This window comes from Tachyglossus aculeatus, chromosome X4, assembly GCF_015852505.1.
Source record: "Tachyglossus aculeatus isolate mTacAcu1 chromosome X4, mTacAcu1.pri, whole genome shotgun sequence".
Classification (NCBI taxonomy): Eukaryota; Metazoa; Chordata; class Mammalia; order Monotremata; family Tachyglossidae; genus Tachyglossus; species Tachyglossus aculeatus.
In genome coordinates, this window is record NC_052098.1 from 27,593 (window position 1) to 49,007 (window position 21,415).

Here is a 21,415-nt window from a genome sequence, read left to right on the forward strand (position 1 = left end):
AAATCTGCTACCCGGCCATTTACGTCAAAGCCTTCCCACTTCCTATTTTGTTCCTTTGACTGGCATGCTTGGATTCCTAGACTCAGCCCCCTTTTTCCTCTCCCCCTCCCCAAAGTACAGTGCTCTGCACATAGTCGGCACTCAATAAATACGATTGAATGAATGAATTGCCCTACCTCGATCCCCTACCCACAGCACCTGTATATATGTTTGTACAGATTTACTCTATTTATTTGACTTGCCCATATTTACCCTTCTATTTATTTTGTCAACGATGTGCATCTAGCTTTACTTCTATTTATTCTGATGACTAGGCACCTGACCACATGTTTTGTTTTGTTGCCTTTCTCCGTCTTCTAGACTGTGAGCCCGTCGTTGGGTAGGGACCGTCTCTATATGTTGCCGACTAGAACTTCCCAAGCGCTTAGTCCCGTGCTCTGCACACAATAAGCGCTCGATAAATACGATTGAATGAATGAATGAATGCAATCCATTTTAGTGGCACATTCCCCCTCGGGGACCACAGAGACCACCAAGTCCTCACCCTACTATTACTACTCACAGAGAGGTGCAGCATAGAGAGCACAGAGACAACGGGCCGCTCCTAGTCAGGCAGGTTTAATCCCACTCCAATCCCGGGAGGGCTCAGCACACGGCCGCCCACCGGTCCAGAGACTGAGCGCAGGCCGTTTATGCTGGTGGCGGTTTCGATGCATCCTCTCCTCTGCCTAATCTCACCCGTGACTGACAGGGTCAACTCCCCTCGGCCCTCCCGGAGATGCTCCCAAGGGAGCCAACCCTCCTCGGTGTCCGTTCAGTTCAACGGCTTCTCTTTGGCCGTTGAGTTCAACGGCTTCTCGCTGTCCGTTGAGTTCAACGGCTTCTCGCTGACCGTTGAGTTCAACGGCTTCTCGCTGGCCATTGAGTTCAACGGCTTCTCGTTGGCCGTTGTGTTCAACGGCTTCCAGAAGTTTCTGGATCTTGGGGATTCGGGTGGAGCCACCAACCAGGACGATATCATGGATTTGGGACTTATTGAGCCTGGCATCTCACAGGGCCTTCCCCACGGGATCCAGGGTGCCACGGAACAGGTCAGCATTCAGCTCTTCGAAGCGGGCTCACGTAATGGAGGTGTAGAAGTCGATGCCCTCGTAGAGGGAATCAATCTCAATGCTGGCCTGGGTGCTGGAGGAAAGGGTGCAGTTGGCTCGCTCACAAGCGGTACGCAGGCGGCGGGCGGCACGCTTGTTCTCACTGATGTCCTTCTTGTGCTGGCGCTTGAACTCGGCAATGAAATGATTGACCATGCGGTTGTCAAAGTCCTCCTCACCCAGCTGGGTATCTCCAGCTGTTGACTTCACTTCAAAGGTCCCATCTCCAATGGTGAGGATGGAGACATCAAAGGTACCACCTCCAAGGTCAAAGATGAACACATTTCTCTCGGCACCAACCTTCTTGCCCAAGCCATAAGCAATAGCAGCGGCAGTTGGCTCATTGATGATACGGAGCACATTGAGACCAGCGATTGTTCCAGCATCTTTGGTCGCCTGACGTTGGGATTCATTGAAGTAAGTGGGGACTGTGACCATAGCATTAGTGACTGTCTTCCCAAGGTAAGCTTCAGCAATTTCCTTCATCTTTGTCAGGACCATAGATGGCACCTCTTCTGTATAGAAGCTTTTGGTCTCCCCTTGGTACTCCACCTGGACCTTTGGCCTGCCTGCATCATTTTCCACTGTGAAGGGCCAATGCTTCATATCTGACTGGACAACCGCATCATCAAATCGACGGACAATCAGACGCTTGGCATCACAAACCGTATTGGTGGGGTTCATCGCAACTTGATTCTTTGCAGCATCTCCAATAAGACGCTCTGTGTCTGTGAAGACGACGTAACTGGGGGTGTTTCGATTTCCCTGGTCATTGGCAATGATTTCCACTTTTCCATGCTGGAAGACTCCTACGCAGGAGTAAGTGGTGCCAAGATCAATGCCAACTGAAGGTCCCTTCGACATTGTGCCTGGAATCCGGGCCGATACTGTGGAAGGAGTGCATAGGGTTGCCGCTGCGTTGAATGAATATATGAATCAATATGAATATATTCATATTCATTCATATATTCATATATATATATATATTCATATATATATATATACAGGTGCTGTGAGGAGGGGAAGGTGGTAGGGTGGGGGGTCTGGGGAGCATTAGAGGAAAAGGGGGGCTCAGTCTGAGAACGCCTCCTGGAGGAGGTGAGCTCTTAGTAGGGCTTTGAAGGGAGGAAGAGAGCCAGATTGGCGGATGTGCAGAGGGAGGTCATTCCGGGCCATGGGGTGGACGTGGGCCGGAGGTCGACGGTGGGACGGGCGAGAACGAGGCCCAGTGGGGAGGTTAGCGGCGGCAGAGGAGCGGAGGTTGCGGGCTGGGCTGGAGAAGGAGAGAAGGGAGGTGAGGTAGGAGGGGGCGAGGGGATGGACAGTCTTGAAGCGAGAGTAGTTTTTGCTTCACTTGGCCTTCAACTCCGAGCTTTCCGTGGGGGCTTATTAGCGTGCAATATCCCTCCCAACTGCCATGAAGCTAGCCATACCACCAAACTGCTCCTATGGATTGCCCATCACAGTTGTCTCCTATTTTCTTTCCAGGTCTGGAAGGTTATAATTACTGTGCTTTTCCTAGCGACTCTTCCTCCCTGGGTCCACAAAGACGGGCTAGTTCTCTCCCTAAATGGGCCTAGAGAGCCCCCTAATCAATCAATAGCACCAAGCGCCACACGATTCCGATTTCTCTCCACCCTGCCGAGGAGGAGCGCCGGGGACTCAGCACTTCTAGAATCCAGCCATCACTGGGCCTTCATCTCTGAGCTTTCAGTGGGGGCTTAGCAGCTTGTGAAGTCCATTCCCCCCAAAATGAAGCTTTCCACAATTCATTCATTCAATCAATCGTATTTATCGAGCGCTTATTGGGTGCAGAGCACTGTAATAAGCGCTTGGGAAGTCCAAGTGGGCAACATATGGAGACGGCCCCTACCCGACAACAGGCTCAGGGTCCAGACAGGTAACAAAACAAGACATGTGGACTGGTGTCAAAATCGTCAGAACAAGTAGAATTAAAGGTATATGCACATCATTAACAAACTAAATAGAACAGTAAATATGTGCAGGTTAAATACCTAGAATAATATATATTTATATTTATTTATTTATTTTTGTACTAATATTATGTACAAGTAAATATGTACAAGTAAAATTCATAGAGTAATTATATTTATTTATTTCATTGTTTATGATGTGTACATAACATATATAATATAAAGAATTATGTATTTATTTATACAATCCAAATCTGACCCCGGCCATTTACGTCAAGGCCTTCCCACTTCCCATTTTGTTCCTTTGACTGGCATGCTTGGATTCCTAGACTCAGCCCCATTTTTCCTCTCCCCCTCCCCAAAGTGCAGTGCTCTGCACATAGTCAACGCTCAATAAATACGATTGAATGAATCGCCCTACCTCCTTCCCCCGCCCCCCCACAGTACCTGTATATATGTTTGAACAGATTTCTTACTCTGTTTTACTTGCCCATATTTACCCTTTTATTTTGTCAACGATGTGCATCTAGCTTTACTTCTATTTATTCTGATGACTTGACACCTGACCACGTTTTGTTTTGTTGTCTGTCTCCGTCTTCTAGACTGTGAGCCCGTCGTTGGGTACGGACAGTCTCTATATGTTGCCGACTAGAAGTTCCCAAGCGCTTAGTCCCGTGCTCTGCACACAGTAAGCGCTCGATAAATACGATTGAATGAATAAATGAATGAATGCAATCCATTTTAGTGGCACATTCCCCCTCGGGGACCACAGAGACCACCCAGTCCTCACCCTACTATTACCACTCACAGAGAGGTGCTGCATAGAGAGCACAGAGACAACGGGCCGCTCCTAGTCAGGCAGGTTTAATCCCACTCCAATCCCGGGAGGGCTCAGCACACGGCCGCCCACCGGTCCAGGGACTGAGCGCAGGCCGTTTATGCTGGTGGCGGTTTCGATCCATCCTCTCCTCTGCATAATCTCACCCGGGACTAACAGATGTCAACTCCCCTCGGCCCTCCCCGAGATGCTCCCACGGGAGCCAACCCTCCTCGCTGTCCGTTGAGTTCAACGGCTTCTCGTTGGCCGTTGAGTTCAACGGCTGCTCGTTGGCCGTTGAGTTCAACGGCTGCTCGCTGGCCGTTGAGTTCAACGGCTTCTCGCTGGCCGTTGAGTTCAACGGCTTCTCGCTGGCCGTTGAGTTCAACGGCTTCTCGCTGGCCGTTGAGTTCAACGGCTTCTCGTTGGCCGTTCAGTTCAACGGCTTCTCGTTGGCAGTTGCCTTCAACGGCTTCTCCTTGGCCGTTGAGTGGGACGTTGGCATCCCTCGGTCTCCATGGTAACAGTTCATCACTCTTAATCCCTCCTCAAAGGGTGCCTCCTGGCCCGATCATCACCTTCCCAGACTGAACCCCCTTTTTCCTCTTTCATTCAATCAATTTATCGTATTTATTGAGCTCTTACTGTGTGCAGAGCAATGTACCAAGTGCTTGGGAAGTGCAAGTTGACAACATGCAGAGACAGTCCCTACCCAACAGTGGGCTCACAGTCTAGAAGGGGGAGACAGAGAACAAAACCAAGCATATTAACAAAAGAAAATAAATAGAATAGATATGTACAAGTAAAATCAATCAATCAATGAATAGAGTAATGCATATGTCCAAACATATATGCATATATACAGGTGCTGTGGGGAAGGGAAGGAGGTAAGACGAGGGCGATGGAGAAGGGGATGAGGGGGAGAGGAAGGAGGGGGCTCAGTCTGGGAAGGCCTCCTGGAGGAGGTGAGCTCTCTGTAGGGCAAATCACTCCTGCTGTGGCCCGATGCGCAATTCCTTTGCTCCCACTGCCAGTGTTGATCCAGGCTGGCTTCGGAGACCTTAGAGGTACTCTGCCTCCTGCACCATGCGCTCGATGTCTTCTTTACTCAGACGCCCTTTGTCATTGGTGATTGTGTTCTTGTTTACCTTACCTGTGCTCTTGTCCACAGCAGACGCATTCAGGATGCCACTGGCGTCGATGTCAAAGGTGACCTCGATCTGAGGCACACCTCGGGGAGTAGGAGGGTTGCCAGTCAACTCAAACTTAACAAGCAGGTTGTTGTCCTTGGTCACGACTCTCGCAGCTTCATAAACCTGAATGAGTACACCAGGCTGGTTGTCTGAGTAGGTGGTGAAAGTCTGTGTCTGCTTGGTGCGGATGGTGGTGTTGCGCTTGATCCAGACAGTCATGACCCCTCCCGCTGTTTCAATTCCCAGGGACGGGGTGGTCACATCTAACAGCAGAAGATCCTGCACATTCTCAGACTTGTCTCCTGACACAATGGCGGCCTGGACAGCTGCACCGTAGGCGACAGCCTCATCCGGCTTGATACTCTTTTTCAGCTCCTTGCCATTGAAGAAGTCCTGTTGGAGTTTCTCGATCTTGAGGATTCGGGTGGAGCCACCAACCAGGACGATATCATGGATTTGGGACTTATTGAGCCTGGCATCTCGCAGGGCCTTCCCCACGGGATCCAGGGTGCCACGGAACAGGTCAGCATTCAGCTCTTCGAAGCGGGCTCGCGTAATGGAGGTGTAGAAGTCGATGCCCTCGTAGAGGGAATCCATCTCAATGCTGGCCTGGGTGCTGGAGGAAAGGGTGCGCTTGGCTCACTCACAAGGGGTACGCAGGCGGCGGACGGCACGCTTGTTCTCACTGATGTCCTTCTTGTGCTGGCGCTTGAACCCGGCAATGAAATGATTGACCACGCGGTTGTCAAAGTCCTCCCCACCCAGGTGGGTATCTCCAGCTGTTGACTTCACTTCAAGGATCCCATCTCTAATGGTGAGGATGGAGACATCAAAGGTACTACCTCCAAGGTCAAGGATCAACACATTTCTCTCGGCACCAACTTTCTTGTCCAAGCCATAAGCAATAGCAGCGGCAGTTGGCTCATTGATGATACGGAGCACATTGAGACCAGCGATTGTTCCAGGATCTTTGGTCGCCTGAAGTTGGGAATCATTGAAGTAAGTGGGGACTGTGACCACAGCATTAGTGACTGTCTTCCCAAGGTAAGCTTCAGCAACTTCCTTCACCTTTGTCAGGACCATAGATGGAACCTCTTCTGGATTGAAGCTTTTGGTCTCCCCTTGCTACTCCACCTGGACCTTTGGCCTGCCTGCATCATTCACCACCGTCAAGGGCCAATGCTTCATATCTGACCGGACAACCGCATCATCAAATCGACGGCCAATCAGACGGTTGGCATCACAAACCGTATTGGTGGGGTTCATCACAACTTGATTCTTTGCAGCATCTCCAATAAGACGCTCTGTGTCTGTGAAGGCGACGTAACTGGGGGTGGTTCGATTTCCCTGGTCATTGGCAATGATTTCCACTTTTCCATGCTGAAAGACTCCTACGCAGGAGTAGGTGGTGCCAAGATCAATGCCAACTGAAGGTCCCTTCGACATTGTGCCTGGGATCAGGGCCGATACTATGCAAGGAGTTCGTAGGGTTGCCGCTGCGTTGAATGAGTATATGAATGAATACAGGTGCTGTGGGGAGGGGAAGGAGGTAGGGTTGGGGGGATGGGGAGCAGGAGAGCAAAAAGGGGGCTCAGTCTGAGAAGGCCTCCTGGAGGAAGTGAGCTCTTAGTAGGGCTTTGAAGGAAGGAAGAGAGCCAGCTTGGCGGATGTGCTGAGGAAGGTCATTCATGGCCAGGGGGCGGACGTGGGCCGGGGGTCGACCGCGGGGTGGGCGAGAACGAGGCCCAGTGAGGAGGTTAGCGGTGGCAGAGGAGCGGAGGGTGCGGGCTGGGCTGGAGAAGGAGAGAAGGGAGGTGAGGTAGGAGGGGCCGAGGGGATGGACAGCCTTGAAGTAGAGAGTGAGGAGTTTTTGCATGGCTTGGCCTTCAACTCCGAGCTTTCCGGGGGGCTTATTAGCCTTCGCGGGCCCTCCCTCCCACCATGAAGCTAGTCATACCGCCAAACTGCTCCTGTGGATTGGCCATCACAGTTGCCTCGTATTTTCTTTCTAACTCTGGAAGGTTATAATTAATGTGCTTTTCCTAGCGACTCTTCCTCCCTGGGTCCACAAAGATGGGCTACTTCTCTCCCTAAATGGGCTTAGACAGCCCCCTTATCAATCAATAGCACCAAGCGCCACACGACTCGGATTTCTCTCCACCCTGCCGAGGAGGAGCGCCGGAGACTCAGCACTTCTAGAATCCAGCCATCACTGGGCCTTCATCTCTGAGGTTTCAGTGGGGGCTGAACAGCGTGTGACGTCCCTCCCCCTAAAATGAAGCTTTCCTCAATTCATTCATTCAATCAATCGTATTTATTGAGCGCTTACTGGGTGCAGAGCACTGTAATAAGCGCTTGGGGAGTCTAAGTGGGCAACATATGGAGACGGCCCCTACTCAACAACAGGCTCAGGGTCTAGACAGATAACAAAACAAAGCATGTGGACTAGTGTCAAAATCGTCAGAACAAGTAGAATTAAAGCTATATGCACATCATTAACAAACTAAATAGAGTAGTAAATATGTGCAAGTAAAATGCAAAGAGCAATATATATTTATATTTATTTATTTTATTATCTATATTATGTACAAGTAAATATGTACAAATAAAATACGTAGAGTAATATTCATTTTCATTTATTTATTTATTTCATTATTTATAATATATGCATAACATATATAATATAAAAATTATGTATTTATTTATACAATCCAAATCTGACCCCGGCCATTTACGTCAAGGCCTTCCCACTTCCCATTTTGTTCCTTTGACTGGCATGCTTGAATTCCTAGACTCAGCCCCATTTTTCCTCTCCCCCTCCCCAAAGTGCAGTGCTCTGCACATAGTCAACGCTCAATAAATACGATTGAATGAATCGCCCTACCTCCTTCCCCCGCCCCCCCACAGTACCTGTATATATGTTTGAACAGATTTCTTACTCTGTTTTACTTGCCCATATTTACCCTTTTATTCATTTTGGCAATGATGTGCATCCAGCTTTACTTCTATTTATTCTGATGACTTGACAACTGACCACATGTTTTGGTGTCTGTCTCCGTCTTCTAGACCCTGAGCCCATCGTTGGGTAGGGGCCGTCTCTATATGTTGCCGACTAGAACTTCCCAAGCGCTTAGTCCCGTGCTCTGCACACAGTAAGCGCTCGATAAATACGATTGAATGAATAAATGAATGCATGCAATCCATTTTAGTGGCACATTCCCCCTCGGGGACCTCAGAGACCACCCAGTCCTCACCCTACTATTACCACTCACAGAGAGGTGCTACATAGAGAGGACAGAGAAAACGGGCCGCTCCTAGTCAGGCAGGTTTAATCCCACTCCAATCCCGGGAGGGCTCAGCACATGGCCGCCCCCCAGTCCAGGGACTGAGCGCAGGCCGTTTATGCTGGTGGCGGTTTCGATGCATCCTCTCCTCTGCATAATCTCACCCGTGACTGACAGGGTCAACTCCCCTCGGCCCTCCCCGAGATGCTCCCACGGGAGCCAACCCTCCTCGCTGTCCGTTGAGTTCAGCGGCTTCTCGTTGGCCGTTGAGTTCAACGGCTTCTCGTTGGCCGTTGAGTTCAACGGCTTCTCGCTGGCCGTTGAGTTCAACGGCTTCTCGTTGACCGTTGAGTTCAACTGCTTCCTGTTGGCCGTTGAGTGGGACGTTGGCATCCCTCGGTCTCCACGGTAACAGTTCGTCACTCTTAATCCCTCCTCAAAGGGTGCCTCCTGGCCCGATAATCACCTTCCCAGACTGAGCCCCCCTTTTCCTCTTTCATTCATTCATTCAATCATATTTATTGAGCGCTTACTGTGTGCAGCGCACTGGACTAAGCGCTTGGGAAGTACAAGTCGGCAACATATAGAGACGGTACCTACCCACCTACAGGCTCACAGCCTAGAAGTGGGAGACAGACAACAAAACAAAATATGTGGACAGGTGTCAAGTCATCAGAGTAAACAGAAATAAAGCTAGATGCACATTATTGACAAAATAAATAGAGTAGTAAATATGTACAAGTAAAATAGAGGGATAAATCTGTACAAATATATCAATCAATCAATCGTATTTAGTGAGCACTTACTGTGTGCGGAACACTGTACTAAGCGCTTGGGAAGTACAAGTTGGCAACATATAGAGACAGTCCCTACCCAACAGTGGGCTCACAGTCTAGAAGGGGGAGACAGAGAACAAAACCAAACGTATTAACATAATAAAATAAATAGAATAGATGTGTACAAGATCAATCAATCAATAAATAGAGTAATAAACATGTACAAACATATACATATATACAGGTGCTGTGGGGAAGGGAAGGAGGTAAGCCGAGGGGGATGGAGGGGGGATGAGTGGGAGAGGAAGGAGGGGGCTCAGTCTGGGAAGGCCTCCTGGAGGAGGTGGGCTCTGAGTAGGGCAAATCACTCCTGCTAGGGCCCTACTGCCAGTTTTCCTCCTGCCGGTGTTGATCCAGGCTGGCTTCGGAGACATTAGAGGTACTCCAGGGAGGTGGTGGCAGCAGGGCCTGGGATGGAGTAATTTTGAGCTTGTGCCTGCGGGACTGGGATCCGGGATGGCCACTGTGTGCAGGGAGTGGGACAGAATACCGACGGTCACGGGATGCATGCTGACAGGGTGAGGCCTTCTCCAGCTCCTTCTGTTGGTGTTCAAACTCTTCCTTTACAGCAGTCCGGTTCTTATCCAGCCAGTTGATGATTTCGTTGCATTTGTCCAGGATTTTCTGCTTATCCTCATCACTGATCTTGCCCTGGAGCTTCTCATCCTCAACCGTTGCCTTCATGTTGAAAGCATAGGACTCGAGGGAGTTCTTGGAAGACACCTTGTCTCTCTGCTTCTCATCTACATCGTTGTATTTCTCTGCCTCCTGCACCGTGTGCTCGATGTCTTCTTTACTCAGACGCCCTTTGTCATTGGTGATTGTGGTCTTGTTTTCCTTGCCTGTGCTCTTGTCCACAGCAGACACATTCAAAATGTCACTGGCGTCGATGTCAAAGGTGACCTCGATCTGAGGCACACCTCGGGGAGCAGGAGGGATGCCAGTCAACTCAAACTTCCCAAGCAGGTAGTTGTCCTTGGTCATGGCTCTCGTACCTTCATAAACCTGAATGAGTACACCAGGCTGGTTGTCTGAGGAGGTGGTGAAAGTCTGTGTCTGCTTGGGGGGATGGTGGCATTGCGCTTGATCCAGACAGTCATGACCCCTCTCGCTGTTTCAATTCCCAGGGACGGGGTGGTCACATCTAACAGCAGAAGATCCTGCACATTCTCAGACTTGTCTCCTGACACAATGGCCGCCTGGACAGCTGCACCATAGGCGATAGCCTCATCCTGATTGATACTCTTTTTCAGCTCCTTGCCATTGAAGAAGTCCTGTAGGAGTTTCTCGATCTTGAGGATTCGGGTGGAGCCAGCAACCAGGACGATATCATGGATTTGGGACTTACTGAGCTTGGCATCTCACAGGGCCTTCACCACGGGATCCGGGGTGCCACGGAACAGGTCAGCATTCAGCTCTTCGGAGCGGGCTCGCGTAATGGAGGTGTAGAAGTCGATGCCCTCGTAGAGGGAATCAATCACAGTGCTGGCCTGAGTGCTGGAGGAAAGGGTGCGCTTGGCTCGCTCACAAGCGGTACGCAGGCGGTGGACGGCACGCTTGTTCTCACTGATGTCCTTCTTGTGCTTGCGCTTGAACTCGGCAATGAAATGATTGACCATGCGGTTGTCAAAGTCCTCCCCACCCAGGTGGGTATCTCCAGCTGTTGACTTCACTTCAAAGATCCCATCTCCAATGGTGAGGATGGAGACATCAAAGGTACCACCTCCAAGGTCAGAGATCAACACATTTCTCTCGGCACCAACCTTCTTGCCCAAGCCATAAGCAATAGCAGCGGCAGTTGGCTCATTGATGATACGGAGCACATTGAGACCAGCGATTGTTCCAGCATCTTTGGCCTCCTGACGTTGGGATTCATTGAAGTAAGTGGAACTGTGACCACAGCATTAGTGACTGTCTTCCCAAGGTAAGCTTCAGCAATTTCCTTCACCTTTGTCAGGACCATAGATAGCACCTCTTCTGGATAGAAGCTTTTGGCCTCCCCTTTGTACTCCACCTGGACATTTGGCCTGCCTGCATCATTCACCACCGTGAAGGGCCAATGCTTCATATCTGACTGGACAACCGCATCATCAAATCGACGGCCAATCAGACGCTTGGCATCAAAATCCGTATTGGTGGGGTTCATCGCAACTTGATTCTTTGCAGCATCTCCAATAAGACGCACTGTGTCTGTGAAGGCGACGTAACTGGGGGTGGTTCGATTTCCCTGGTCATTGGCAATGATTTCCACTTTTCCATGCTGGAAGACTCCTACGCAGGAGTAGGTGGTGCCAAGATCAATGCCAACTGAGGTCCCTTCGACATTGGGCTTAGGATCCGGGACGATACTGTGCAAGGAGTGCATAGGGTTGCCGCTGCGTTGAATGAATATATGAATATATATATGTACAGGTGCTGTGGGGAGGGGTAGGAGGTAGGGTGGGGGGGATGGGGAGCAGGAGAGGAAAACGGGGTCTCAGTCTGAGAAGGCCTCCTGGAGGAGGTGAGCTCTTAGTAGGGATTTAAAGGGAGGGAGAAAGTCAGACAGGCGGATGTGCGGAGGGAGGTCATTCCGGGCCAGGGGGTGGAAGTGGGCCGGGGGTCGACGGCGGGACGGGCGAGAACGAGGCCCAGTGAGGAGGGTAGCAGTGGCAGAGGAGCGGAGGGTGCGGGCTGGGCTGGAGAAGGAGAGAAGGGAGGTGAGGTAGGAGGGGGCGAGGGGATGGACAGCCTTGAAGCGAGAGTGAGGAGTTTTTGCTTCGCTTGGCCTTCAACTCCGAGCTTTCCGTGGGGGCTTATTAGTGTGCGCTGTCCCTCCCACCTGCCATGAAGCTAGCCATACCGCCAAACTGCTCCTATGGATTGGCCATCACAGTTGCCTCCTAATTTCTTTCCAGGTCTGGAAGGTTGTAATTACTGTGCTTTTCCTAGCGACTCTTCCTCCCTGGGTCCACAAAGATGGGCTAGTTCTCTCCCTAAATGGGCCTAGAGAGCCCCCTTATCAATCAATAGCACCGAGCGCCACACGATTCCGATTTCTCTCCACCCTGCCGAGGAGGAGCGCCGGGGACTCAGCACTTCTCGAATCCAGCCATCACTGGGCCTTCATCTCTGAGCTTTCAGTGGGGGCTGAGCAGCGTGTGGCGTCCCTCCCCCCAAAATGAAGCTTTCCTCAATTCATTCATTTAATCAATCGTATTTATTGAGCGCTTACTGGGTGCACAGCACTGTAATAAGCGCTTGGAAAGTCCAAGTGGGCAACATATGGAGACAGCCCCTACCCAACAACAGGCTCAGGGTCTAGACAGTCAACAAAACAAAACATATGGACTGGTGTCAAAATCGTTAGAAGAAGTAGAATTAAAGCTATATGAACATCATTAACAAACTAAATAGAATAGTAAATATGTGCAAGTAAAATACATAGAGTAATATATATTTATTATTTATTTATTTTAGTATTTATATTATGTACAAGTAAATATGTACAAATTACATAGAGTAATATCCATTTTTATTTATTTAATTGTTTATAATATATACATAACATATATAATCTAAAAAATTATGTATTTATTTATACAATCCAAATCTGCTCCCCGGCCATTTACGTCAAGGCCTTCCCACTTCCTTTTTTGTTCCTTTGACTGGCATGCTTGGATTCCTAGACTCAGCCCCGTTTTTCCTCTCCCCCTCCCCAAAGTACAGTGCTCTGCACATAGTCGGCACTCAATAAATACGATTGAATGAATGAATCGCCCTACCTCCCTCCCCTACCCAAAGCACCTGTATATATGTTTGTACAGATTTACTCTATTTATTTGACTTGCCCATATTTACCCTTCTATTTATTTTGTCAACGATGTGCATCCAGCTTTACTTCTATTTATTCTGATGACTAGACAACCTGACCACATGTTTTGTTTTGTTGTCTGTCTCCGTCTTCTGGACTGTGAGCCCGTCGTTGGGTAGGGACCGTCTCTATATGTTGCCGACTAGAACTTCCCAAGCGCTTAGTCCCGTGCTCTGCACACAGTAAGCACTCCATAAATACGATTGAATGAATGAATGAATGCAATCCATTTTAGTGGCACATTCCCCCTCGGGGACCACAGAGACCACCAAGTCCTCACCCTACTATTACTACTCACAGAGAGGTGCAGCATAGAGAGCACAGAGACAACGGGCCGCTCCTAGTCAGGCAGGTTTAATCCCATTCAAATCCCGGGAGGGCTCAGCACATGGCCGCCCACCGGTCAAGGGACTGAGCGCAGGCCGTTTATGCTGGTGGCGGTTTCGACGCATCCTCTCCTCTGCATAATCTCACCCGTGACTGATAGGGTCAACTGCCGTCGGCCCTCCCCGAGATGCTCCCACGGGAGCCAACCCTCCTCGCTGTCCGTTGAGTTCAACGGCTTCTCGCTGGCCGTTGAGTTCAACGGCTTCTCGCTGGCCGTTGAGTTCAACGGCTTCTCGTTGGCCGTTGTGTTCAACGGCTTCTCGTTGGCCGTTGAGTTCAACGGCTTCTCGTTGGCCGTTGAGTTCAACGTCTTCTCCTTGGCCGTTGAGTTCAACGGCTTCTCGTTGGTCGTTGAGCTCAACAGCTTCTCCTTGGCCGTTGAGTTCAACGGCTTCTCGTAGGCCGTTGAGTTCAACGGCTTCTCGTTGGTCGTTGAGTGGGACGTTGGCATCCCTCGGTCTCCACGGTAACAGTTCGTCACTCTTAATCATCATCAATCGTATTTTTTGAGCGCTTACTATGTGCAGAGCACTGTACTAAGCGCTTGGGATGTACAAATTGGCAACATATAGAGACAGTCCCTACCCAACAGTGGGCTCACAGTCTAAAAGGGGGAGACAGAGAACAAAACCAAGCATATTAACAAAATAAAATAAATAGAATAGATATGTACAAATAACATAAATAAATAGAGTAATAAATATGTACAAACATATACATATATAAAGGTGCTGTGGGGTAGGGAAGGAGGTAAGATGAGGGGGATGGAAATGGGAAGGGGGGGAGAGGAAGGAAGGGGCTCAGTCTGGGAAGGCCTCCTGGAGCAGGTGAGCTCTCAGCAGGGCCTTGAAGGGTGCCTCCTGGCCCCATCATCACCTTCCCAGACTGAGCCCCCTTTTTCCACTTTCATTCAATCAATCTATCGTATTTATTGAGCTCTCACAGTGTGCAGAACAATGTACTAAGCGCTTGGGAAGTACAAGTTGGCAACATATAGAGACAGTCCCTACCCAACAGTGGGCTCACAGTCTAGAAAGGGGAGACAGAGAACAAAACCAAACATATCAACAAAAGAAAATAAATAGAATAGATATGTACAAGTAAAATCAATCAATCAATCGAGTAATGCATATGTACAAACATATATACATATATACAAGTGCTGTGGGGAAGGGAAGGAGAGGGATGGAGAGGGGGATGAGGGAGAGAGGAAGGAGGGGGCTCAGTCTGGGAAGGCTTCCTGGAGGAGGTGAGCTCTCTGCAGGGCAAATCACTCCTGCTGTGGCCCTATGCACAATTCCTTTGCTCCCACTGTCAGTGTTGATCCAGGCTGGCTTCGGAGACATTAGAGGTACACTGCCTCGTGCACCATGCGCTTGATGTCTTCTTTAGTCAGACGCCCTTTGTCATTGGTGATTGTGTTCGTTTTCCTTGCCTGTGCTCTTGTCCACAGCAGACACATTCAGAATGCCACTGGCGTCGATGTCAAAGGTGACCTCGATCTGAGGCACACCTCGCGGAGCAGGAGGGATGCCAGTCAACTCAAACTTCCCAAGCAGGTAGTTGTCCGTGGTCATGGCTCTCGCACCTTCATAAACCTGAATGGGTACACCAGGCTGGTTGTCTGAGTAGGTGGTGAAAGTCTGTGTCTGCTTGGTGGGGATGGTGGCTTTGCACTTGATCCAGACAGTCATGACCCCTCCCGCTGTTTCAATTCACAGGGACAGGGGGGGTCACATCTAACAGGAGAAGATCCTGCACATTCTCAGACTTGTCTCCTGACACAATGGCCGCCTGGACAGCTGCACCGTAGGCAACAGCCTCATCCGGATTGATACTCTTGTTCAGCTCCTTGCCATTGAAGAAGTCCTGTAGGAGTTTCTGGATCTTGGGGACTCGGGTGGAGCCGCCAACCAGGACGATATCATGGATTTGGGACTTATTCAGCCTGGCATCTCACAGGGCCTTCCCCACGGGATCCAGGATGCCACGGGACAGGTCAGCATTCACCTCTTCGAAGCGGGCTCGCGTAATGGAGGTGTAGAAGTCGATGCCCTCGTAGAGGGAATCAATCTCAATGCTGGCCTCGGTACTCGAGGAAAGGGTGCACTTGGCTTGCTCACAAGCGGTACGCAGGCGGCGGACAGCACGCTTGTTCTCACTGATGTCCTTCTTGTGCTTGCACTTGAATTCGGCAATGAAATGATTGACCACGCGGTTGTCAAAGTCCTCCTCACCCAGCTGGGTATCTCCAGCTGTTGACTTCACTTCAAAGATCCCATCTCCAATGGTGAGGATGGAGACATCAATGGTACCACCTCCAAGGTCAAAGATGAACACATTTCTCTCGGCACCAACCTTCTTGTCCAAGCCATAAGCAATAGCAGCGGCAGTTGGCTCATTGATGATACGGAGCACATTGAGACCAGCGATTGGTCCAGCATCCTTGGTCGCCTGACGTTGGGATTCATTGAAGTAAGCTGGGAATGTGACCACAGCATTAGTGACTGTCTTCCCAAGGTAAGCTTCAGCAATTTCCTTCATCTTTGTCAGGACCATAGATGGCACCTCTTCTGGATAGAAGCTTTTGGTCTCCCCTTGGTACTCCACCGGACCTTTGGCCTGCCTGCATCATTCACCACCGTGAAGGGCCAATGCTTCATATCTGACTGGACAACCGCATCATCAAATCAACGGCCAATCAGATGCTTGGCATCGAAAACCGTATTGGTGGGGTTCATCACAACTTGATTCTTTGCAGCATCTCCAATAAGACGCTCTGTGTCTGTGAAGGCGACCTAACTGTGGGTGGTTCGATTTCCCTGGTCATTGGCAATGATTTCCACTTTTCCATGCTGGAAGACTCCTACGCAGGAGTAGGTGGTGCCAAGATCTTTGCCAACTGAAGGTTCCTTCGACATTGTGCCTGGAATCCGGGCCGATACTGTGCAAGGAGTGCATAGGGTTGCCGCTGCGTTGAATGAATATATGAATGAATATGAAAACATTCATATTCATTCATATATTCATATATATATATTCATATATATATGTACAGGTGCTGTGGGGAGGGGAAGGAGGTAGGGTGGGGGGGATGGGGAACAGGACAGGGAAAAGGGGACTCAGTCTGAGAACGCCTCCTGGAGGAGGTGAGCTCTTAGTAGGGCTTTGAAGGGAGGAAGAGAGTCAAATTGGCAGATGTGCGGAGGGAGGTCATTCCGGGCCATGGGGTGGACGTGGGCCGGGGGTCGTCGGTGGGACGGGAGAGAACGAGGCCCAGTGAGGAGGTTAGCAGTGGCAGAGGAGCGGAGGGTGCGGGCTGGGCTGGAGAAGGAGAGAAGGGAGGTGAGGTAGGAGGGGGAGAGGGGATGGACAGCCTTGAAGCGAGTGAGGAGTTTTTGCTTCGCTTGGCCTTCAACTCCGAGCTTTCCGTGGGGGCTTATTAGTGTGCGCTGTCCCTCCCACCTGCCATGAAGCTAGCCATACCGCCAAACTGCTCCTATGGATTGGCCATCACAGTTGCCTCCTAATTTCTTTCCAGGTCTTGAAGGTTATAATTACTGTGCTTTTCCTAGCTACTCTTCCTCCCTGGGTCCACAAAGATGGGCTAGGTCTCTCCCTACATGGGCCTAGAGAGCCCCCTTATCAATCAATAGCACCGAGCACCACACGATTCCGATTTCTCTCCACCCTGCCGAGGAGGAGCGCCGGGGACTCAGCACTTCTAGAATCCAGCCATCACTGGGCCTCCATCTCTGAGCTTTCAGTGGAGGCTTAGCAGCGTTTGACGTCCATCCCCCCAAAATGAAGCTTTCCACAATTCATTCATTCAATCAATCGTATTTATCGAGCACTTACTGGGTGCAGAGCACTGTAATAAGCGCTTGGGAAGTCCAAGTGGGCAACATATGGAGACGGCCCCTACCCGACAACAGGCTCAGAGTCCAGTCAGGTAACAAAACAAGGCATGTGGACTGGTGTCAAAATCGTTAGAACGAGTAGAATTAAAGGTATATGCACATCATTAACAAACTAAATAGAACGGTAAATATGTGCAGGTTAAATAAATAGAATAATTTATATTTATATTTATTTATTTATTTTAGTACTTATATTATGTACAAGTAAATATGTACAAGTAAATTCATTGAGTAATTTTATTTATTTATTTTATTTATGATATATACATAACATATATAATATAAAAAATTATGTATTTATTTATACAATCCAAATCTGCTCCCCGGCCATTTACGTCAAGGCCTTCCCACTTCCTATTTTGTTCCTTTGGCATGCTTGGATTCCTAGACTCAGCCCCATTTTTCCTCTCCCCCTCCCCAAAGTGCAGTGCTCTGCACATAGTCAGCGCTCAATAAATACGATTGAATGAATCGCCCTACCTCCTTCCCCCCCACAGTACCTGTATATATGTTTGTACAGATTTATTACTCTATTTTACTTGCCCATATTTACCCTTCTATTAATTTTGTAAACGATGTGCATCTAGCTTTACTTCTATTTATTCTGATGACTTGACACCTGACCACGTTTTGTTTTGTTGTCTGTCTCCGTCTTCTAGACTGTGAGCCAGTTGTTGGGTAGGGACCGTCTCTATATGTTGCGGACTAGAACTTCCCAAGCGCTTAGTCCCGTGCTCTGCACAAAGTAAGCCCTCGATAAATACAATTGAATGAATGAATGAATGAATGCAATCCATTTTAGTGACACATTCCCCCTCGGGGACCTCAGAGACCACCCAGTCCTCACCCTACTATTACCACTCACAGAGAGGTGCTGCATAGAGAGCACAGAGACAACGGGCCGCTCCTAGTCAGGCAGGTTTAATCCCACTCCAATCGCGGGAGGGCTCAGCACACGGCTGCCCACCGGTCCAGGGACTGAACGCAGGCCGTTTATGCTGGTGGCGGTTTCGATGCATCCTCTCCTCTGCATAATCTCAGCCGTGACCGACAGATGTCAACTCCCCTCGGCCCTCCCCGAGATGCTCCCACGGGAGCCAACCCTCCTCGCTGTCCGTTGAGTTCAACGGCTTCTCGCTGGCCGTTGAGTTCAAAGGCTTCTCGCTGGCCGTTGAGTTCAACGGCTGCTCGTTGGCCGTTGAGTTCAACGGCTTCTCGCTGGCCGTTGAGTTCAACGGCTTCTCGTTGGCCGTTGAATTCAACGGCTTCTCGTTGGCCGTTCAGTTCAACGGCTTCTCGTTGGCAGTTGACTTCAACGGCTTCTCCTTGGCCGTTGAGTGGGACGTTGGCGTCCCTTGGTCTCCATGGTAACAGTTCGTCACTCTTAATCCCTCCTCAAAGGGTGCCTCCTGGCCCGATCATCACCTTCCCAGACTGAACCCCCTTTTTCCTCTTTCATTCAATCAATGTATCGTATTTATTGAGCTCTTACTGTGTGCAGAGCAATGTACCAAGTGCTTGGGAAGTACAAGTTGACATCATACAGAGACAGTCCCTACCCAACAGAGGGCTCACAGTCTAGAAGGGGGAGAAGGGGAACAAAACCAAGCATATTAACAAAAGAAAATGAATAGAATAGATATGTACAAGTAAAATCAATCAATCAATGAATAGAGTAATGCATATGTCCAAACATATATGCATATATACAGGTGCTGTGGGGAAGGGAAGGAGGTAAGACAAGGGGGATGGAGAGGGGGATGAGGGGGAGAAGAAGGAGGGGGGCTCAGTCTGGGAAGGCCTCCTGGAGGAGGTGAGCTCTCTGTAGGGCAAATCACTCCTGCTGTGGCCCGATGCACAATTCCTTTGCTCCCACTGCCAGTGTTGATCCAGGCTGGCTTCGGAGACCTTAGAGGTACTCTGCCTCCTGCATCATGCACTCGATGTCTTCTTTACTCAGACGCCCTTTGTCATTGGTGATTGTGTTCTTGTTTACCTTGCATGTGCTCTTGTCCACAGCAGACACATTCAGAATGCCACTGGCTTCGATGTCAAAGGTGACCTCGATCTGAGGCACACCTCGGGGAGCAGGAGGGATGCTAGTCAACTCAAACTTCCCAAGCAGGTTGTTGTCCTTGGTCATGACTCTCGCAGCTTCATAAACCTGAATGAGTACACCAGGCTGGTTTTCTGAGTAGGTGGTGAAAGTCTGTGTCTGCTTGGTGGGGATGGTGGTGTTGCGCTTGATCCAGACAGTCATGACACCTCCCGCTATTTCAATTCCCAGGGACGGGGTGGTCACATCTAACAGGAGAAGATCCTTCAGATTCTCAGAATTGTCTCCTGACACAATGGCCGCCTGGACAGCTGCACCGTAGGCGACAGCCTCATCCGGATTGATACTCTTTTTCAGCTCCTTGCCATTGAAGAAGTCCTGTAGGAGTTTCTCGATCTTGAGGATTCGGGTAGAGCCACCAACCAGGACGATATCATGGATTTGGGACTTATTGAGCTTGGCATCCCGCAGGGCCTTCCCCACGGGATCCATGGTGCCACGGAACAGGTCAGCATTCAGCTCTTCGAAGCGGGCTCGCGTAATGGAGGTGTAGAAGTCGATGCCCTCGTAGAGGGAATCCATCTCAATGCTGGCCTGGGTGCTGTAGGAAAGGGTGCGCTTGACTCGCTCACAAGCGGTACGCAGGCGGTGGATGGCACGCTTGTTCTCACAGATGTCCTTCTTGTGCTGGCGCTTGAACCCGGCAATGAAATGATTGACCACGCGGTTGTCAAAGTCCTCTCCACCCAGCTGGGTATCTCCAGCTGTTGACTTCACTTCAAGGATCCCATCTCTAATGGTGAGGATGGAGACATCAAAGGTACCACCTCCAAGGTCAAGGATCAACACATTTCTCTCGGCACCAACTTTCTTGTCCAAGCCATAAGCAATAGCAGCGGCAGTTGGCTCATTGATGATATGGAGCACATTGAGACCAGCGATTGTTCCAGGATCTTTGGTCACCTGAAGTTGGGAATCATTGAAGTAAGTGGGGACTGTGACCACAGCATTAGTGACTGTCTTCCCAAGGTAAGCTTCAGCAATTTCCTTCATCTTTGTCAGGACCATAGATGGCACCTCTTCTGGATAGACGCTTTTGGTCTCCCCTTGGTACTCCACCTGGACCTTTGGCCTGCCTGCATCATTCACCACCGTGAAGAGCCAATGCTTCATATGTGACTGGACAACCGCATCATCAAATCGACGGCCAATCAGACGGTTGGCATCACAAACCGTATTGGTGGAGTTCATCACAACTTGATTCTTTGCAGCATCTCCAATAAGACGCTCTGTGTCTGTGAAGGCGACGTAACTGGGGGTGGTTCGAATTCCCTGGTCATTGGCAATGATTTCCACTTTTCCATGCTGGAAGACTCCTACGCAGGAGTAGGTGGTGCCACGATCAATGCCAACTGAAGGTCCCTTCGATATTGTGCCTGGGATCAGGGCCGATACTATTCATGGAGTTCGTAGGGTTGCCGCTGCGTTGAATGAATATATGAATGAATGCAGGTGTTGTGGGGAGGGGAAGGAGGTAGGGTTGGGGGGATGGGGAGCAGGAGAGGAAAAAGGGGGCTCAGTCTGAGAAGGCCTCCTGGAGGAAGTGAGCTCTTAGTAGGGCTTTGAAGGAAGGAAGAGAGCCAGCTTGGCGGATGTGCTGAGGAAGGTCATTCATGGCCAGGGGGTGGACGTGGTCCGGGGGTCGACGGCGGGACGGGCGAGAACGAGGCCCAGTGAGGAGGTTAGCGGTGGCAGAGGGGCGGAGGGTGGGGGCTGGGCTGGAGAAGGAGAGAAGGGAGGTGAGGTAGGAGGGGGCGAGGGGATGGACAGCCTTGAAGTAGAGAGTGAGGAGTTTTTGGTTCGCTTAGCCTTCAACTTCGACCTTTCCGTGGGGCTTATTAGCCTTCGCGGGCCCTCCCTCCCGCCATGAAGCTAGTCATACCGCCAAACTGCTCCTGTGGATTGGCCATCACAGTTGCCTCCT

The 21,415-nt window shown here is 50.1% G+C and overlaps 2 protein-coding genes and 3 pseudogenes across 2 annotated transcripts; all 5 read right to left on the minus strand.

Annotated features, from left to right (window-relative positions):
- Positions 1-1,111: 1,111 nt before the first annotated feature.
- On the minus strand, positions 1,112-2,015 carry LOC119947995 (heat shock cognate 71 kDa protein-like). The gene has a single exon (XM_038769768.1). The coding sequence runs from the start codon at positions 2,013-2,015 to the stop codon at positions 1,119-1,121; it is 897 nt and encodes a 298-aa protein (XP_038625696.1). The 3' UTR covers positions 1,112-1,118.
- A 2,948-nt stretch (positions 2,016-4,963) lies between these two features.
- On the minus strand, positions 4,964-6,548 carry LOC119948176 (annotated as a pseudogene).
- Positions 6,549-9,536: 2,988 nt separating this feature from the next.
- On the minus strand, positions 9,537-11,529 carry LOC119948177 (annotated as a pseudogene).
- Positions 11,530-14,800: 3,271 nt separating this feature from the next.
- Positions 14,801-16,376, minus strand: LOC119948179 (annotated as a pseudogene).
- A 2,908-nt stretch (positions 16,377-19,284) lies between these two features.
- On the minus strand, positions 19,285-20,697 carry LOC119948180 (heat shock cognate 71 kDa protein-like). Its single transcript, XM_038770106.1, has 2 exons — positions 20,665-20,697; positions 19,285-20,610 (listed from the first exon to the last, which is right to left on the minus strand). The coding sequence occupies exons 1-2, from the start codon at positions 20,680-20,682 to the stop codon at positions 19,285-19,287; spliced, it is 1,344 nt and encodes a 447-aa protein (XP_038626034.1). The 5' UTR covers positions 20,683-20,697.
- Between the last annotated feature and the right edge of the window lie 718 nt (positions 20,698-21,415).

Bases quoted from the DNA above. Each gene is read 5' to 3' on its own strand.
- LOC119947995 (XM_038769768.1), bottom strand. From the start codon at position 2,015: ATGTCGAAGGGACCTTCAGTTGGCATTGATCTTGGCACCACTTACTCC.